The sequence below is a fragment of the Prinia subflava genome, chromosome Z (assembly GCF_021018805.1).
Source record: "Prinia subflava isolate CZ2003 ecotype Zambia chromosome Z, Cam_Psub_1.2, whole genome shotgun sequence".
Classification (NCBI taxonomy): Eukaryota; Metazoa; Chordata; class Aves; order Passeriformes; family Cisticolidae; genus Prinia; species Prinia subflava.
The window spans coordinates 87,931,394-87,951,011 of NC_086283.1; the positions used below are offsets into that span (position 1 = coordinate 87,931,394).

The window sequence follows — 19,618 nt, forward strand, 5'->3', positions numbered from 1 at the left end:
CTCATGAGAGCAAATGGGGAGAATCACCTCCCTTGACCTGCTGGTCAGGCTTCTTGATGAAGTCCAGGATGTGGCTGGCTTTCTGGGTTGCAAGCAGGTTTTGTCCTGTTGTGTTAAACTTTTTGACTACAAACATGCCCAAGTATTTTTCTCCTGAGCTTGTCTTGATAAATTCTCTACCCTCTCTGTACTTGTGCTTGGAATTGCCCTGACCCATGTGAAGGACTTTGTACCTGGCCTTGCTGCACTCCCTGAGGTTTGCATGGTCCCACCTCTCCAGCCCATCCAGATCCCTGTGGATGCCATCCCTTCCCTCCCCTGTGTCCACTGCCCCACACAGCTCAGTGCCAGCAGCAAACTGGTGTCCTCAATCCCACTGTGTCTGTGTCACTGACAAAGGTGTTAAAATGTGGTGGTCATGTTATGGACAACTTCTCTCCACAACACTATTAAGTGTAACTGTCCCACAATTTTATTTTCTGCTGAGCAGACCATCTCTCAAATCCATGTCTCATCAGTTTACAGACAAAAAAAGTTCTCTTCTAAAATGTTTTGTCTCCAACAGTGAGCACAGAATTGTAGCCAGAGGGATTAGCAGTAGAATGGAGAAATTTTATAGTGTTTCCTTAAAGTACACTTCCAAAGTCCAGAACTAAGAAACTCAAGTACTTCTTGGGCCAAAATTGTATGTCTAGTATTAACCATCCTCAGTGGACAAGCTCATATGACTGAATCTTACTGACATGCTTTATAACAAAATAGATGACAAGCTTGAGGAAAATCTAACACAAGGAAGTCTTAAAACCAAGCATAATGCCTGTCACATGAGTGCTGAGGACTAATCTGCTAATATATCCAGTCCTTTGTGTCACAGGCAGTTTTCAGCAATGGCTGTGTTTTCAAGGTTCTACCTGAGGGTTTTCATCTGATTTGCTTCACAAATGAATTTTCATCCTTAGTTGGTATATGTAGGATGTGTTGTTAGAAACCTCATACTGTATTGCATTTCATCTGCCATAAAGAAAAAAATGTGTCAGACCTCTGACAAAAGTCCAAGGAAAATGTTAAATGTTACAGACTGGAGGGGAAGAGACAAAAGATTTGCTGCCACTGACTTAAACTCAGTTGCTATCACTTTCTGACTGTCAATAGAATTGGCTTCACATTCTACATCTATGTATGTAATCAGATTCAAGTTTGTTATGACTTTGATGCAGAGAATGGTTGAGACACTAGACCAGTCAGGGGGATAAACAGCCAACCAGAGTTTCTGTATAAATTACTTCCTCCATCTTGAGGCCTAGGCATTTGTCTGCAACTTAATGGTGGCTTTCAGTGTGAACACAGGCTGAACCTTGCTGCAGGATTTTGTATTAAAGCACTTTAACAAATCTGACACTGTACCTTCCCACTGCATCTCCTAATTACCATAGAAATGTAATAATTAGGGCTATCAGCAAGACTTTTCTCTCACACTATATCGTTCACTTAATAACATTTAAGAAGCAATCAGTTAAATAAATAAATGGATTAAATCTTATCTGTCTCTGTCAGGCAAAGGATACAGTACTCATTTAACATGATAAACAGAGCCATATCTCTTCTTCCAAAGCTGGAATCTTATAGCTTAAGTTCTATTTAAGTGAGCACAAACTGTGTGTTAAATCAGTAGCACTCAGTAAGCTGAACTGGCTGACCACAAGGAAGAGAAAGAGACTGATCCTTTTCTGACAAGATTGCTAGTATCTCTATCCTATTTCATCACTGAAGAAAGATTCAGTCATAGAGCTGATAGGCTAGGTCATGTATTGGCTACTGATTAATAAGAGCAATGAAGACTGTAGTAGTACTACTACTAGTAGTAGTACTAGTAGCTGTTGTAGTGATAATAACAACAAAACAAAAAACAACAATAATACTAATGATGTAATATCCTTGAGTGAACCATGGAAAAGGAAAGAACATGGCAGATATTTCATTTGCAACATATCCTGTGCATAGTTGTTAAAGTTACCAAGTTATCCTCAAATTATGTTTAACTTTTGAGCCTTGTTAGTACTTTTACTTCTAAGTGTATGTGCAGTTTCAGGGGAGGCCAGGGGTATCATAACACTGTGGGATCAAATGCTCTTTGTGTCATGTTCTACATGGAACCAGAAATCAGTCTTCTGTTTGTGATTTTGAAGACAGTGTACTGCAGACATCAGTGCTGTAATTTCCCTCAGTGAACTATTTATGAAACATGCTGTTACATGTAAAAGGAAGAAAACATAGGAAATTACCATAACTGGACAAAAAATGCACTGCACATAACAGTACAAGAGTGATGCATGATGGTTTTTGAAAACATGGGCAAGTGAAACTTCAAGAATATTTCTAATGCAGGAAAGTATAAAAATTATCTGGGCGTCATGTAAACAGTGGAGAAAAGATATCAGTTTTTCATTCCACTCACTGAATCACCCAGCAATGTGCACTCAGCCCACAAAGCAATGGAATCCTGGGCTGTATCCAGGACAGTGTGACCAGCAGGTTGAGGGAGTGGATTCTGCCCTTCTGCTCTGCTCTTTTGAAACCTCAGCTGGAGCATTATGTCCAGCCACAGGGTTCCCAACATAAGAAGGACATGGAATTGATGGAGCAAGCCCAGAGGAGGCCACAAGGCTGGAGCTCCTCCCTACAACAAGTTGGGAGAGTTGCTGAGAAAGTTGGGGCTGTTCAGCCTGGAGAAGGAAGGTTGTGTGGACACCTCATAGCAACCTTCCAGTATCTGAAGGAGCCTACAGAGAAGCTGGAGAGGGACTCTTTGACATGAACTACAGTGACAGAGCAAGAAACAATGTGTACAAACTGAAAGACAGTAGATTTAGGTTAGATGTATGGAAGAAGTTCTTTACCATGAGTGTGGTGGAACAAGTTGCCCAGGGAGGCTGTGGATTGCCTCAGTAGTGGAAGAGTTCAAGGCCAGGCTAGGTAAAGCCTTGTAAAGCCTTGTGCAGCCTGGTCTAGTGGGAGTGCTCCTGCCCATGGCAGGGATGTTTGGGACTGGGCGATCTTTACAGTTCTTTCCAACCCTCAACATTCTATGATTCTATTCCGCATTAACGAAATAGCACACAGTGACATCACTAACAGTCCAGGTGAGGAATTTCAGGAGTGGAAATTCTTTTCATTTGTACTGCAGTAACTCAGAAATCACTACTCCATTATCGGTTACTTGAAGTTTAGTCATGGTTTGTTTATTTTGCCTTTCACAGGAGCATATTTTTATAAAGTGTTGCAGTAGACAAAGGACATAATATTTCTTCTGTGATTAGCAAGTGAAAATACATAAATCAGATATGAGATGCACTGTGCTTCATTAGAAAGTCCTAAACTCATTCCAAGACAGCTTCCTTACACTTAAACATCAGATTCAAAAAAGTTTGGGGGCTAAGGGTAACTATAAATCATAATTTACAGGTTGAAAACCAAATAATTTTTCCTATTCTATTTTTTGCTAACAATGCCATGGGAAACAACTTTGCTTCTGTTACTTGAAGTTGCACTGAAATTGTTTCAGTCAAGGATCTTTTTCTGAAAAATACCATCCGTGTTGACACACTGACTAGCTGGAGCAGAAAGTGTTTGCTACATGTTATGCTTGTCTTTCTCCAATTTAATAGGAAATTAGGAAGATGAATTTGGTCCCACAGTCTATCTTAATGGAGCAAATAATGATTGATGCTTGACATTTCAAAAGAAGGGTTTTCATACATTAGTGTCACGGTCACTACTTGAAAGAGTTACTGGTTGTCTGAATAGAGACAACCAGTTTCAGAAGGGGCATGAACTACAAAGTTGTGCTCCTTCTTCTAAAGCTTGCCAACCTTTGGTGAACCTTATAACCTTAAATGTCTTGAATGAAGTCTTATTCAAAATGTAACTACTTTACCATATCTGAAGTTTACTTTAAAAATATTAATACATGCTCTTCTTCCTAAACCCTTTCATCAAACATGCTTCCTCTAAATTAATTGCTTCATTCCACTATATAAAACTAGGTGCATTCAAATACAGGAAGAATCTGAAGCATTTGGTGAGGAATCTGAAGCGTTTGTGTGGAGATAGTGGCCTCACATATACAAAATATTAAAATAACTTAGAAATGTCAAGTGATTTGGGGGGGGTGTTATATGGCACAAAATCACAGCCCATAATACAACAGATCTTTTTTATTTTTATTGTGCAGTACAATTTCAGGTTAATAAAACAAACAAAGACAATACTTTTATTCTCTAATCCCCACATTTTATTATTTTTATTTAAATATAACATACTATACATTGTTGCTCAGTGATTTTGGTATCCCTTTTATTTTCTAAACCTCTCCCCCTGTTTTCCTTTTACTTGGGAGACTGTTACACTCAGGGTTACAGAAAACAGTGCTTATGGTTGAGGATCTGGGATACTCTAATATCTGCAGTTTGCTCCCACTATAGTGGGCGTTACAGTATACCAAACACACAGGAATCGTTGATTCCTTCAAGGGTTTTTTATTTTGGTTAATTTTCAGAAACCACTCTTCATGTCACAAATGGCTCCTAGATCACTTTGGGAAAGTGATATTTCCTGAACTTGTCGTTTGAGCAGCATGGTGTTTTGAGTACTATGATAATATTTATGCATAATCCTCCCCTGACCAAGTCATGTAGGTAATTCTGTAAGAAGAGAATTTCATTTCTACCCTAAATGTTCTTTAAGTCGTCATTCAATACTGCATTCATCCAAACTCATACTGAGGGTTCAGTATGGGTGGTCGATTATGTCTTGTCAGTTTTAATTACTGATTACAAATTTAAACAACAGAAATTTGCTTTTATTGTGGTAGTTAAGTTTTGCTGTGAGCTGCAATTACATTTAAAATCTGAATTCTTATTTCTCTTTCTAGAAAAATGTCATTTGTAAAGAAGAAAACTGGAGATAAAGTACCATGAAATACAATATCAGCTATCAACTAAAAATATGTTGTCTCTCAATGGATTCCTAGTTTTAAAACCGCTGACTTTATTTAAGGACAGGAAATATAATCTGACCATTTTGTATTTTATGGGAAATCTTTTTTTTTGCCTTTTTTTAAAAAAACAGCTAATATTTAAATAACAGATTAAGATTGAAGTGCTGGTTAAACATTGACTTAAATAAGTTATAGAGCATTCCAACAACACCAGCCTTTATAGAGGTTAAACATTCTCAAAAAGACACATTAAGCAAGGCTCTCCTTTGTACCAAAATACAGTCTCCAAACAATAAAAATAAAACCAACTTTTTCACAACGAGAAATATTGAAGATAAACTGCAGCATCAATATAATCTTATAGTTATCAGTTAAAGTATTTAAAACAAAATAATATTATACTACTTTTGTTTCTTACTAAAGACACTGCAAAGGCTTATTTATTTATTTATTTAGTGGAATACAAGGTGAAGACAGTGGTACAAATTGTTCGATGTACTGTTTTCTATTTATCTGCTCTAACAAAATGAATCTCAATATGGTTACACTGGTGAGCTATCCAGAGCTCTCTAAAATTACTGAGTAAAGCAAAATATAAAACACACCTTATGTACCTTTAATTAAACAGACTTCATATTATGCTTAACTTTATTATACTGCAGTTGCTCAAGTTAAGCCACGGGATGAATAACTCTTCATAAAAATGTGCTGGATATTATGTATTTTGAGCCTTCAGTTACTGTAATGGTTATGAAAGGCATGCTAAAGCTTGAAACCAGCACAGCTTTTTGGTTGGCTCTCATATATAATATACACAATAGTATAACCTCTGAAAAATGTATGAGCATGATTTTGGATCTCCTGTCTTGCAGCCCTTAGTTAGATATTGCTCCCACTATATGTCTGTGATTCTTCAAGTTGGTACCAAAGGCAAACGGGTTGAATGAGAGTATCAAATGAATAAGGTGTGCAGAACTGTGTTGCCTTCTTGCTTACCTTTCAGTGGTCAAATGTTACAATTAGCAATTGCACACTGCTGTTTTATTTTAACATTTTCAGTCTCAGTGATTTTAACAGGGCTGACCACATCAGGGTCCCGGCCCAACGTGTGCTGCAGAATATCACACTGATAGCAGCGTGTTAGACCATAGCTCCAAACTGAAATCAAAGTCAGATGAATATACACACCGATGCATTGACACCCAAGTACAGATGTGGCCCCTTCTCTCAATTTCAATATAGCAGAAAGACCCTTTGAACAAAATATTTCTTGAAGGTTTTTCTTGAGTGCTGATAAGTACTAAAATTTCTCCGACACAAAGACACCCAATACCATAAATCCAAGCACTGCTTGTTTGGTCTTATGCTTAAGTGCAAGACAGTTTAGGAAAAAATGGAGTACACACTCTAAATTCTGCCTTTAAAGCCTTGTCTAATACCTATTCTCTGAGTACTTCTGAGATTCTAACATTTTAATCTATTAACCTCTCTGTGAAGTACTAAGAAAAAGGGAAAATAAGAAAGAAGCAAATGAGGAAACATTTAAAATAAAAAGATATTTAACATCCTATTAAATAAATAACTTAGAGAGAAAAAAAAAGAAATGAATTAGGACATACAAGAAAACCATACTATTCATTTTGTTAGAACAGTTATACACTACTTTGTTTATGCTAACCCTTTGTCCACAAGGCTTCTCCAGAAATGTCATTATTTGTGCATATGACCCAAGTGCTTCCAGTAAATGCTTGTGTGTCTAACTGTTCATTGAATCATTAGGCTTGAATGAGCAATTAAGGACTTTGATATGAGTTAGTATTCCATAAATAGCATTCCCCATGAAGATCACTCAACAGATTGTCTTATGTCCATCAAGGTCTGTTGCAGTGATTAAAAAAAAAAAAAAAAAAAGTTCACACTGGCAATAAATTCCATCCCCTTTGATCCAGCTTCATTTTGATTATAAGATACGATAACGAACTAAATAAAGGTATTTCATGTGCCAGCAATAAGTACAAAACCTTCAAAGGCTTCCCCTGCTCCCATTTCAAACATGCAGATGTCTGTGCTACTTCTCCACATCTACCTTTTAAGAGAATTACCAATTATTCTTGACATAACAGCCTTTGGTTCAACTGTGTCAAAAAATAGTTTGTTCAACTATGACATGACTACCATAGGAAGAAAGTGAGCTGAAGTGTTTTTCCTTCTTGTTTTCTGTCCTCTCTTCGTAGTTCCCCTCCCATTCAGAGCCACAAACATTTGCCTTCCATTGTGCTTCCAATTTAAGGACGCATATGTGTTATATCCATTTTCTTCTATTCTTTCCTTCAATTTGCAATCGCTATTAAACTCCTTCTGTTAAAGGAAGAAAAAAACCCACAAATTCAGAACAAACATAGTATTTCAGCATACTAAAGGCAAATACTTTTTAAAAATGTCTCAAAAGATTGTAGTCTTTTGCATGTGATACTCTTAGGATTCTAGTGTATTTAAGTTTCACTGTGTCCACAGCATATAAAGCAGCATCAGTTAGACTGCAAAAAGTGAAATTAACAAAAGATATAATTGATTATTCAAAGCCTAGATTTGAATCAGCATAACAGCAGTTTAATGATATAATTCATTAAGAACTGAAAATATCTGTTGGAATATGACAAGAATATTAAATCAAATTCTCAGTCATAAACTCAAAGGTATGAGGAAGCAATCTTGGAATCATTAATCACATTTCAGTTCTAACAAATATAACTCTTGAATATCTTTAATGAGATTACTGATACCATACATTAAACAAATATTGATGGATTAGGAATATTCCTTATTTAAAATAAGAATCTTTAGACCACACTGGTAATGAAAAAGGGCTTTTTTTGGATAGGTTCAAAACACTGTTATGCTGCTATCACAATTGATGTGAAGCCTATTCCCTTGGCTGACCAGAAAAAAGGCTTAGCCTGGAAAGGAATCATGTATCAATGATCATGTATCATGGGATCATTTAAGGATCCCATATCTTATTGACTAAACAAGGTTGGAAATAATTTTATGCATGAGACCAGGGATTAAGGTTTTCTATTTTTAAGGGAGAAGCAGTCATCAGGCTGTTAGAAGGAATCAAAAATACAAGCCTGTGGAAGCATGTAGGGGAGACTACTTTTTTCCTACAGTGTTAAATGTAATTTTACGTAGATACACTTTTCTATACTAAAGCCAAGAATAGTTCTTTTCATAAACAAGTAAGTCCTACATATAAACACATCCAATTTTAACAAACTACTTATATTGCATTTTAAAAGTGGAGTATTTGAAATATTATTAAATTAAAATGAAAAATCAGCATTTTATTGTTTCTGCATTTCAGAAAACAAGATGTCATTTCACAGCTCAAGGAGAAACAGGTCAGAATCTCAGAGTATGATATACTAACTACATGCACTCTTTTTAATGTGATCATGAAAAAGGCAAGAAATAAGTCAGAATAATAAATCAAGTTTCATGTTAATGAAATCAAGTTAAAATGTATTTTCCACACCTATTAATTTGAATTAGAACTTTTAAACTAGTTAATATTAAGTACTTTGATAGAGCCAGAATTTTGTGTGTACAGTTTATATTTCCTTTAGTTGCTTCTATGATCATGGAAGACCTGCTTGATGGAATGTATACATTCAAATTCAGTTTGGCTCCCAGAGTGGTCTTTAATACTGGGATTGGTAGTTATGATTAGTGGGGAAGACACTTTCAAGGCAAGACTCTTTAAAAGACCACTATTGACATTGCCTACATTCACAAAGCTATCACATAAATAATTTACCAATTATTTTCTGTAATATGTGACCACTGGTGTCTAGGTATTAAAAAGGCAGGTGCTCATCAATCACCTTTCTAAACCACAGTAACTTCTCCTATCTGCCAATTTGTTAAAAAAGCTTAAAGAAGCTAATTTTGTTAAAGAAACCTAATAGTGAGTCTTTCCCCCCTCATTTTAATTGAAATCAGTCAAACAGAAAAGTATTGGATTAACATAGAAGGAGCTTTGCTTGTTTTCCTAGATGCAGAATTGTACTCAAATCTACCTTTTACTTCTATTCTAGATAACCAAGAAAAGATGATGCTGTGATGTGCTTAAGAAGTCTTACTGGAAGGGGTCTGAGTGCTACACAGGATTGCTTTGCTCATTTCAAACAAATTTCAGCATAAGCCTGCTATGTCTATTGTGCACATGCTCAAGGGTGTTTTTACAATTTTTATTAGTTCTGGTATTAATATCCATCTGCAAGCTGCCACCTTGTAGTAATATGAGGCTAACTGCAAGTCTTGGGTTTATGTGAAAAATAATAACAGAAACATTCTTGAAATCTCTAAAGTATTATGGAATAGGTTTTGATAAATCATTACGTTGTGATTTTATGATGTGAATATTGAAAAATTATCTCAGCTGGAATTAAAAAAAAAAGGCTTCCCACATTCGTATCTTCCTGTCAACACTATATCTAATACACTATGAATTACTGAATCTTATGGCAGCAATTTCCATCTATGGTACATGAAAGCTGCTTCGATGTCTTTTGTACAAATATAGCACTGGGATAGACTCTAGACTCACCACACCAGGGAAGGCTAACAACTGGGTAAAAAAGCCTGTCTTGGGCTTTGGGATGGACCATCACAAATGACTGAAGTGCACAACTGAGATGTGTGAATTGATTTGTGCAATTTATGCTAAAACCTTCACTTACATATGGAATCACACCCATGATCAATGATGCTACTGAGTACTTCAGTACACAGTTTTCTCTCTCAATAAGCACTGATCATTCTGTATTTTTGACCAGTATAAATCTAGAAAATAAATCTACATTTACAGGAATATGAGAAAAATTTCTTCTGTTTTTTCCTTAATGTGATATTTTGACACTGTCACAGAGTTTAGAAAATCAGAAGTATGTTTTTGAAACCAGGAATGACTAGCCACAGTGCAGGTGAGGGAGGACAGTTTATATAGTTTGTATGAACTAAACACGCTCTGTAGAAATGTTTCCTTAAAAAAGAGGGCCAAATGCCTAGAGGGCCCTTGAGTCTCACTTGAGATTATCATTACTTCATTGTTTTCAGCAGAAGTAGGAGGCCTAGATACATTGCTCAAGGATAAACTCTGTCTCTCTATGTGACCTCCTTTCTATAAAGCATATGGATGATCTAACATTAAGCAGCCTGCAGATTGGCTCATAACCTTTCCAGGAACTGGAACAACATTGCAAAATTGAAAACCAAACCAGATGTAATACCACAACAATCTGGCGTTTTTGTAATTATTGGGATGTGTGATGTTATATTTGAGTTTAGTTTTTAGATATATAGATCATATTGCCTTCTATTAAAATATTTGGATAGTTGCTGAGTTTTCTTGGGTTGGTTTGCTTTTGTTTAGTCGATTACTTTTGAGTTTTGGTGCTTGGATTTTTTTCCCCTGAAAGTATCAGTAACCCCAAACTTAACTTCAAGTGTTACCTGAGTTCTGCTTAGATAAATCTTAACTGCTGATACTTAAGTTCATGTCTCTCTGTACTGTCCATAATCTTAATCATTAATCCATATAGTCAATTTAAAGCCTGCTACTCTAAGAATCTTCTTCAAAGTTTTAATTTAATGATTTGGTGTGTTTACTCCATCAGATCAAGTTCCCATGATTCCAGGCATACTTCATCCTTCTCTCCCCCATCCTCAAATTGCTGCTAAGAGTGATTGCACTGTAAAAAACCAGGGAAAACAAGCCTTAAAGATTACAATTTGTGAGACTCTCTCTACTGAGCACTCCTTAATAAGCAGTGTGACCGAGGCAGTAAGCATGATAAATCCCAGCAGCTAGGTTGGTATGGCGTGAGCTTAGCAAACAGGAAGCTTGTGGAGAGGGGTGATCCTGGTTTATCAGAGAATGAAATTTTGATGAACAGGTCTTTTCAGCTCTAATTAGTAGCAATACACAGACAAACAGTGTTACCAATAGGCAAGACAAGGAACTGTGCTGACTCCTGATATCAATTTGGAATGTGAAAAGGTACTTACAGAGCCATAGACTTTTCCTTTTTTGTTCATTGCTAAATAGTAGTTGCTCTTAATAGACTTAACAGCCACAACTCCAATTTCTACAGATGTTATCTCCAATATGCCTAAAAAAGAAAAAAAATTAGCTATTTATTCACTTTGTTTCAGGATTTTTTCACTATAGAAAAGACAACAAACCTGAAAAATACTAAACTAAACACTGCAATATTTAGCGCCAACTGACCAAAAATTCAGCAAAAGTATTCTTTAAACCACTGCAAGAATATACACATTTTTTCAATTAACATGTTTCCTAACCCTCCATTTTAAACCCCATAGATACTGAATCAACTCCATTTTTCTTAGCATAGATTTTACTAAAAATTTGTCAGAAGAGACATTGAAATCATACTATCAAATTAAATATATATCATATGTCAACAGAATGTTGGATTTTCCCCAATATTTAAAGCTCTTGCAGAACATTTAGATAAATTATATCTCTTGGTCGCACTGAGCCGATAAATTTACTTTTGGCAAGTGAGTTGACAATGTGGGAAATAATAAGACCAACAATAACAGCCACACTACGTCTTCCAGATATCAGAAACATTTTGTTTTGTTTGTAATAAATATGATTCCCCCACTCTCCTTAAAAACAGACTGTTTCTGGGACACTGGGTGGTTCAAGGAACCTGTAATGGGAGATACACATTTTCGTCTCTGTTTTCTGCCCAGGAGCATACTGATTTGGGAGTAGAAGACTGCATGCCTGGCTCCATTTCTGCTGTTCTCCTGCCATTTATGTAGCAGTAGTTGGTTCAATAACCTGGCTTGCTCAGTGTGGCACACTAAGGGTGTACCTATAGAGAAATTACAGGAGGGGCAAAACTGTCCTCCTTGATTAGGTTGTGATATCTTACATATACCAGGGCCATGACGTTGATAGAGGCAGAACAGTGAATCCATATTTGCAGGGCTCTAATCTGTATTTTTCTTAAAATGTTGCTCACTTTCACAGCAAAGAAAAGTCAAAGTTGCTTTCTTGATCTTCTGAGAGATCACTGTTTTGGAGGACAGAGCAGCTCTCCCATGGGACATCTGCTAAAGTAATTGTGCTCAAAATCAGCGTAAAGCGGACTAACTTGTGGATGGCAAACCATTAGAGGGCAAGAATGTGATGCAAACACTGCTACAACACCATGAGTGACACTTTTTTTGCTATTTTTCATGCCAAAAAGTGATGAGAAGAATTCAGTTAATTCTTTCTACAGAATTGTATTCTGAGCTGTGTCTGGGTCCACTTCTGACACCTGTAACACGACAGAAAACGAAAGTGAACCAAAAATAAAGAAGCAAGAAAAATACTGGCATAACATGTGCCATTATAAATTTTTATATTGAAAGGGATTGATCTGATTTGGATTTTGCCATGCTATCCTTGTAACAACAACATCATATCAGGCTATTTCAATTAAGTATTTCACTGAGAGCTGAAGGCGAGCAGTGCCTAAATAAGAAACTTGTACCGAATTAGCCCATTTTAAATGTCTTGCACTTGAATAATGGACATCACTGTAAAATGTGTTTTCAGTAAAATACTTTAATAAAAGCAACACAAGTATTCTCATAATTAATGAAAACACAGTCTGTTTTTTCTAGTACAGTTTGTTTGCGTTTTCACACTCCATTATATTCCTGGTGGAACAACTCTAAGAAGGTCATGAGGAGAAATGTTACTACGTTTATATTATATCCACAACAGCTAGCTTGATTATAGCTGGTTTAGCTATTTAATTGTAGTCAAATACAGCAGAATTGTTCCAAATTATTATCAGGTTGATAATATCATCACTAATAATCATGGATTTTTCTCACTGTGTTCTGTGTAGTTAGAAGTTGAAAAATGTATAATTTTCATTGACAATTTTGCATATTCTATCCTCTACAGTATTTCTTTTGGGAGAAGTGGATATTTTAATAGATTTTTTTTCCAAACAAATTTAATCTTTATCTGTTAGTCCTAGGGTAATAAGGACTTAATTTGGTGCTTTGATACTTTGCTATCTCTGCAGTCCCTCAAGAGTTACCTGCTTTTTACAAGCACAGTTAAAATCTAGGTTTTGTCTAGATTGTAAATTATTTGCTACTATTTAGAGATTTTCCTGGGAAAAGAATCTAATTTAATAGAAAACTTTTGAAGGTAATAGGAATCTTTCATTGGTTTCGGTGATGTAGACAAATTTCAAAGGTCAGCAGGAGAGAATCTACTCATCTGGCATGAATCTGCAAGAAAGCCTAAGAATTTTCTAGAACTTTCAAATAATGCAATTTGAATAAAAATAGGTAAAATGCTGTAAGGGTGAAAATATACATTTGATTATTCTTGAAGCACTATTAAATTCAGCAGGAATATATTAAAAAAGGAAATTGAGACATACAGTATAAAACTACAGTGTTTTCCCTCTTCCCTTTATTTTTTTTTCAATTTCCTATTCTAGTCCCATCAATGTTAACTTTTCACTGGAGCACTTTTTCTTTTTCCTATGACTAAAACCAAAAAGGCATTTCAATAGTCTGCCTTGCATGCATCTTTTATCTGATTTTGTGCCATTGCTTGGGCTTAGGTATTTCCATGCCTTAAGTCATAACTCCAAGATGTGTAAGGTAAATAATTTCCATGATATAATGTGACTTGTAATTATTCTTGATAATAAGCAGTACAAAAAATTAATATTATTGGGGTAAAAGTCATTGGAGTTATTTATTCTGGCTTCATTCTTCTTAGGAACTTGGAAATGAAAATAAATTAATTTAAACAAATTTCTATTATGGTTTTAAACCAGATAGCACACTATTATTTTACAGCCATAACTCTGTAAAACCCAACAATTACAACTAATCCCCATTGACCACATCCACTGTAAAAGCAGAGCTTTCAATACCCAAACCATTTCCAATTCATTATAATTAAAAAGATTTCAAATATCAAATTGAGATCTGCCTTGTAGCTATGCATGTGCTCTTTTTACAGGTCCCAAAAGCTTTACATTTATTCCCAACAGAACCCAAATGTATTTACCTTAAATAAACTGTATTTTTATAGTTTATAAAAATGATCATTATACATATTACAAGGCAACAGAAACCTGATTGTCTTCTTGCTTTACACAGAGTGTCTATAAAAACTGCAAGTGAAAATTGCACTTCCTTGGTTAGGTATGTTAATTAAAACTGTCCTATGTTTTATAAAAATGCTGATAATATGAAGCAAAAAGATTACAAAATATCCTAGAAACTGGGTGAAATCTGTCAAACAATTCTTAGCAAAGAAAATTTGACAATATCAGATCTGTTGTCAAGGCAGATGTACAGTGGATGCAGACACAGTCTGCAACAAGAAACACTTGATTCTGGGACCAAGTTCAACTTCTTTGCAGTGTGAAGCAGTGGACATTTTCCTGTAGTTGTATCATTTGTGTAAGGAGTTCTTATAAACACATTTAAAACATCTTCAACTGTAGTTGCTGTCCTCTCTGTGTAGAGGAACCACCATGCATCTTTCTACACCTTTCAGAGATTATCTCGTATATGTAGCTATCCAAAAACTTTCCCTCCCTCCTCTGAGTTTTCTTCTGTTTGCAAAAATATTGTAGATGAAGAGTGAGTTCAGCTGGATAGAATTGTGATGATGACTTAGAGCTTGTGAAACCTTTTGGTTTCCCAAATGGTGACAAGCAGCTTGCCATGAAGGAAGTTGCAGCTCTTGGTAGGGAACTGGAGAAGACAGGGCTTGGTGTGACTGCAGGTGAGACTAAACTGACTCCTCAGAACATTGGCTTTCGTGTACTACAGAAAGTTTCTCTGAAGGGGTGCCTTTGACTGCCACTGGCTTGAGTAAAAAACAAGTTGGTGTTCGGGCACAATGTTGAAGACATGGTAGTTCAAAAGGCTGTTCTTAGTAGGTTTCTTAAAAAATCTGTGTTGGAGCAAATAGATTTGTTGGATATAGTCATGGAAGAGTGAAGTGCTTAGGCATATGAGGCCACTGCCTCTGTTCCCACTCTGTTTCACCAATTACACCTGTGCAAAGCAAGCTGAAAATATGCCCAAATGAGAAGTTATACTGATATTCTTATATTTACCTGTATTTAATGATAACGGAAAAGGGAAGATGATGGATTAATAGGTTAAAAAAATGACAGGAAACTGAAGATAACAAGCAAGTCTTGCCTTTGAAAGCTTTTTCAATTAACCAAAGTGGTTCCACTGAAAGGCAATCTTACAGACCTTGTGCTTGACTTTGAAAGGGAGCTTAAGATACAAATCACACAGCCCACAGTCCCACAATTATGGGCAGAAATCTCAAATAATAACCAGCTTAAACCATAACCATAAATTTTGACTTAAAAAGGAAAGTTTATTTGAAGTTAAATCAGTCCTGCAGTTTTTATTAACACTTGATATTTTTTGAGACTGCCATCATCCCTACTCTAAATCAGAAGTTAATGTACTGAAAGACCACAATGCAATCTGCTAATGTGTCCTATTTAGATCAACTATAGCCAAGATACTAATGTTCCATGAACTTTTTTGAACATCTAATACATTTGGATAAGGCTGAGATATGTATGCAAACTTCTGGAAGATTATTTTAACCAAACCTCTGAGCCTTCCTATATCAGCATAATATCAGCATAAGATGTGACATCTCCACAGTGCATAAAAATCACACAAAAGAGGCTATTATTATAGCCTGTTCTCAGATCCGCACAGTCTGTACCAACTTCCTTTTCACCTTCTACTTCTTTCATGGCTTTAATTTCAGAGCAGACCACAGATGACTCAATCAATGGTTCTCTGTAGACCAAGCAAATCGAAGACTGGCACCTGGGCTGAGAGAACCTCTTTGTGATCAATAGTGAGAGACGTTGCTTAGAAAAGGAGGAGCTTAGGTTTAGCTACAAAATTGGCAGGAATCAGTTTAGCTAGTATACATCCTGACACGTAACAGAAACAATTAATTCAGGATCACAGCCTACATTTTTCCCTAAGTGAAGACAGGCAACTTCAAAGGACAGCTCTAAACACCACCACTCCGTCTATTAAGTTTTCAAAGCTGTGGGTTAAAGATGGGTTAAACTGAAGCAAAGGAAATGCTGGAAGTGTCTTTGAGGACACATCTATGTTGTCAGTTATGATGAATTCAGATGTTCCCTCAAAGAAACCCTGTCTGTCACTTTCATCACCAACACACAAGCATGTAATCAGATTTAGCTGAAGTGCTAGGGAATATAAACATATTTGCTTCCTTCAGATGGATGTAATTCATGCTGGTGAGAGGGATGGCTACACACAGAGCCAACTGTACCTGGTTCTGTTAATCAGAGCTCAGATTTCTTGAGCTCTGTGTTTTGAGCCAAGATGGGAAAACATATAAACAGCAGCATGAATGCTGATGGAAAATACTGATGTCTGAGCATCTCAGCCTGCTTGACCCCAACATTGCAAGATTTGGTAACTTTTAGATTAGACTCAGACAGTGTAGGGATACATATCTGATCTGGTTTTGGGACAGAGAAGCTATAAGTGACGACTCATACTAATCAAGGAAGAGTAGTGATTTATATGCCAAGAGAAAAAATGGAAAACAAAGCAACACCACCACCACCACAGCCCAGTACATATGATTAGATGCAGGGTTGTACTTATCTGATTAGATCTCTTGACAAAGATGGCTTAAGGAGTTTCAGCCCTCCCTTCCCCCAGCTTCTTTTTTTCTGCCTCTGCGCTGAAGTTCATCAACCCTTCAAATGTAACTGTTTGTGGAGCAGTACTATAAACAAAATCATTGGAATGATCTGGCTTGGAAAAAAACTCTCAATAGAAAACAAATCAACCTAAAACCCTAAGGACCAAACAATCCAAGTTTTTGCAGTCAGTTTTAGTACTATATATTTTCTAGACCTTCTAGTGCTCTCTTTTTGGTCTCTTTCCAGTTGGCTAGTTTTTTTGAACTGAGGTGCCCAAGACTGGACCAGTGTTCTAACTAAGTAAGGGTACTGACTTGAGCAGAATGACTGCTTCATGTGTTTATAAGGAAACTTGGATCCTAATCCAAATCCTAATCGAAACTTGGCGGTCCATGTATGTTTCCATTTTGTAGACAGGACCAGGCACTCAGGATTTCTGCCAAGTCTTAAATTTCCATGTCTCCACAGAAACATGCAGGAGAATGGTAAGCTTATACATTATATAAATGTACAGCTCAATACATTTTCTGAGAGCTGTGTGGATCTGCCCATTTCAACCTGGGTGAAATCCCAAGTTATCTTTCATATTCATGATCACTGTATTCACCTCCTGCATTTTACCACTTGTATAAGATTCAAAGTGAATAACTTTAACTGGAAGAACCTGGATAGAGATAAGGCTATTCCATTTAATGTCCATCCTAACAGACTATGGAGGGATAACACAGCTGCACTGCAGAAGAAACAGTCCAAATGACTGACAGAAGTATCTGTACGTCACCTTCAACCTGTTGTTTCCTTCCTCAGGAAGGGAGGAGCTTCTAAATGCGTGGAATGTATTTGCAAAAGAACTAATGGGCAGAAATTAGCTAGCAGATACAATACCTATGATTGCAAATGGGGTGCAAATGACAATTAAATGGAGCCAAACAGTATTTAGACACCAACAAGTATGCGCAGATGGAAGTGAGCCAGAGGGCTAGAGCAGTCAGAGTATGTACCAACAGATGAAAAAACTCTTATGAGGCACTGTATAGACATTGAGGGACAGGAAAACCCAGTGTGTTGCAGATGTCCTCTGCAGTTTGTCTACCAACAATCGTTATCCAAATGACAAGTTTGTTGTCTGCTGCTGAGACTGTCTGACACATACTGTGGCTGTTGCTCTAGCTAAGGCTGCTAGAACAACAGCTAAGTCAGACAACAGTTCTCTTTCATCAGTTTTGTTTAATTTTGGACCCCATTTGTTCTTATGATGGATCTTGACTCCCCTTTGTGCAAGAAAGTAGGACTGGAACAATTCAGTCTGTTGTTTCCTCATCTCAAACACTTATTGTGGAAAGTAGGAGACAGAAGCATAACTACCTGCATAGCTATTACAAAACTTGGCAATGTGCACTGCATTGCCTGTGGCAGATAGGATCTTCTCTTGAATCTCTATGGGCATAATGACTTAGTAATGGGGTAAAATAGAAAAAAAAAATCACAAAATTCTACTGGCTCCTCTTTAAAATACCATGACTAAGAACAGTTTCTAGCAGCATTCTACTAGTGCTATGTTTCTCTGTGAATAAAAGGATGTTTTATCGTTTTCCCTGCAAATCAGAAAGTTGCCAAACATACTAATCCACAACATCAATTAGTTGTTGGTTCTAATGGTTTACGTCTGTCTTTGCCTCACACAGGAAAAAGGAATCCATGGTATTTCAAAATATGGGATCCACATGTTTATAGTGAAAGATTACCCCTGGACAGCCATAATGATCATTCTTTTTCACATAATTATATTTGGTGCTAGTTACTCATCAACACTTTCAGCAGTTTTCTTCTGCAATGCCACAAATATTCTTAAAGTTACTTGATCATAATAATCACTTTTGCAAGAAAGCTTTATAAGAACTCTGGGAACAGAATGAACATCTGAGAAGTGTAGATTAGGGCAGCTGTATGGTATGGGTAATCCATATCAAGAAAATCAATGCAAACAGCATTTTACTGTATCTAAAAATTCCTTAAAATTCACATCTGTTTTTTGTCCATTCTGGCTTTTTTCTCCAGAATTTCTTTTTTTCTTAGCCAGTCTGGATATGATCAAATAAAAGGCAGGCCGCTGACCTTGATATTTATATTTATATAGTTTGGGAGTATGTTGTATATGATTTTATGGGTGATTTTGAGTAGCTCATAACCTGGTGGGTACTTTGCAAATGAACTACTCTCTAAACTTTTTCAGACAAAATATTTATTGAAAGATGCAATTGTTATAAAAATTGTTGTTCAACAGTCTTGGAGTAAAGAAAGAGAAATTAATTTCATATTGCTACTAAATGAGAAGATATTAAGGCCAGCAGTTTAGCAACTGAAAAGAACCTGATGACCTCTGATCACCAGTTTACTGTTTTGTCCATTAATTGCTTTGCTTTCTCTGACATAAATAATTTTATGTACTTAATTCATCCTAAATGACAACCAATCAGAAAGACATCATTCAATAACTGTATTAGTCTTGTTACAATGCTATGTGACCCACTTCTCAATATTTAATGCTAGATTTATACTTTGTCTTACCTATTCTGTGCATTTCCTTCTTCATCAAAGATATGCAGTAAAGGCATGTAACAAGATCTGTATCCAGCACACATATGTAAACTATGGCCTGCTACAGTGCAAACACCTGATATATGTCTTTCACAGTGTTTTCATCTTTAATACTTGACTGTCTCTAACCTGGTTAGACCTGGTATCTTCAGACTGCTAGTACAAACAGTTCTTTTTAAACTTTGATGAGCCCTGATAAGTGCTGTCTTTTTAAGCATTCGTT

The 19,618-nt window shown here is 36.3% G+C and overlaps 1 protein-coding gene across 1 annotated transcript in view; it reads right to left on the minus strand.

Moving 5' to 3' along the window:
• Positions 1-4,199: 4,199 nt before the first annotated feature.
• Positions 4,200-19,618, minus strand: part of FGF10 (fibroblast growth factor 10) — a 59,192-nt gene continuing 43,773 nt past the window's right edge. Inside the window, exons 2-3 of the mRNA XM_063422672.1 lie at positions 11,066-11,169; positions 4,200-7,354 (exon numbers count right to left, since the gene is read on the minus strand). Of these exons, the coding sequence (XP_063278742.1) occupies positions 7,157-7,354; positions 11,066-11,169 (302 nt within the window). The 3' untranslated portion in view covers positions 4,200-7,156. The remainder of the gene's footprint in view (positions 7,355-11,065; positions 11,170-19,618) is intronic.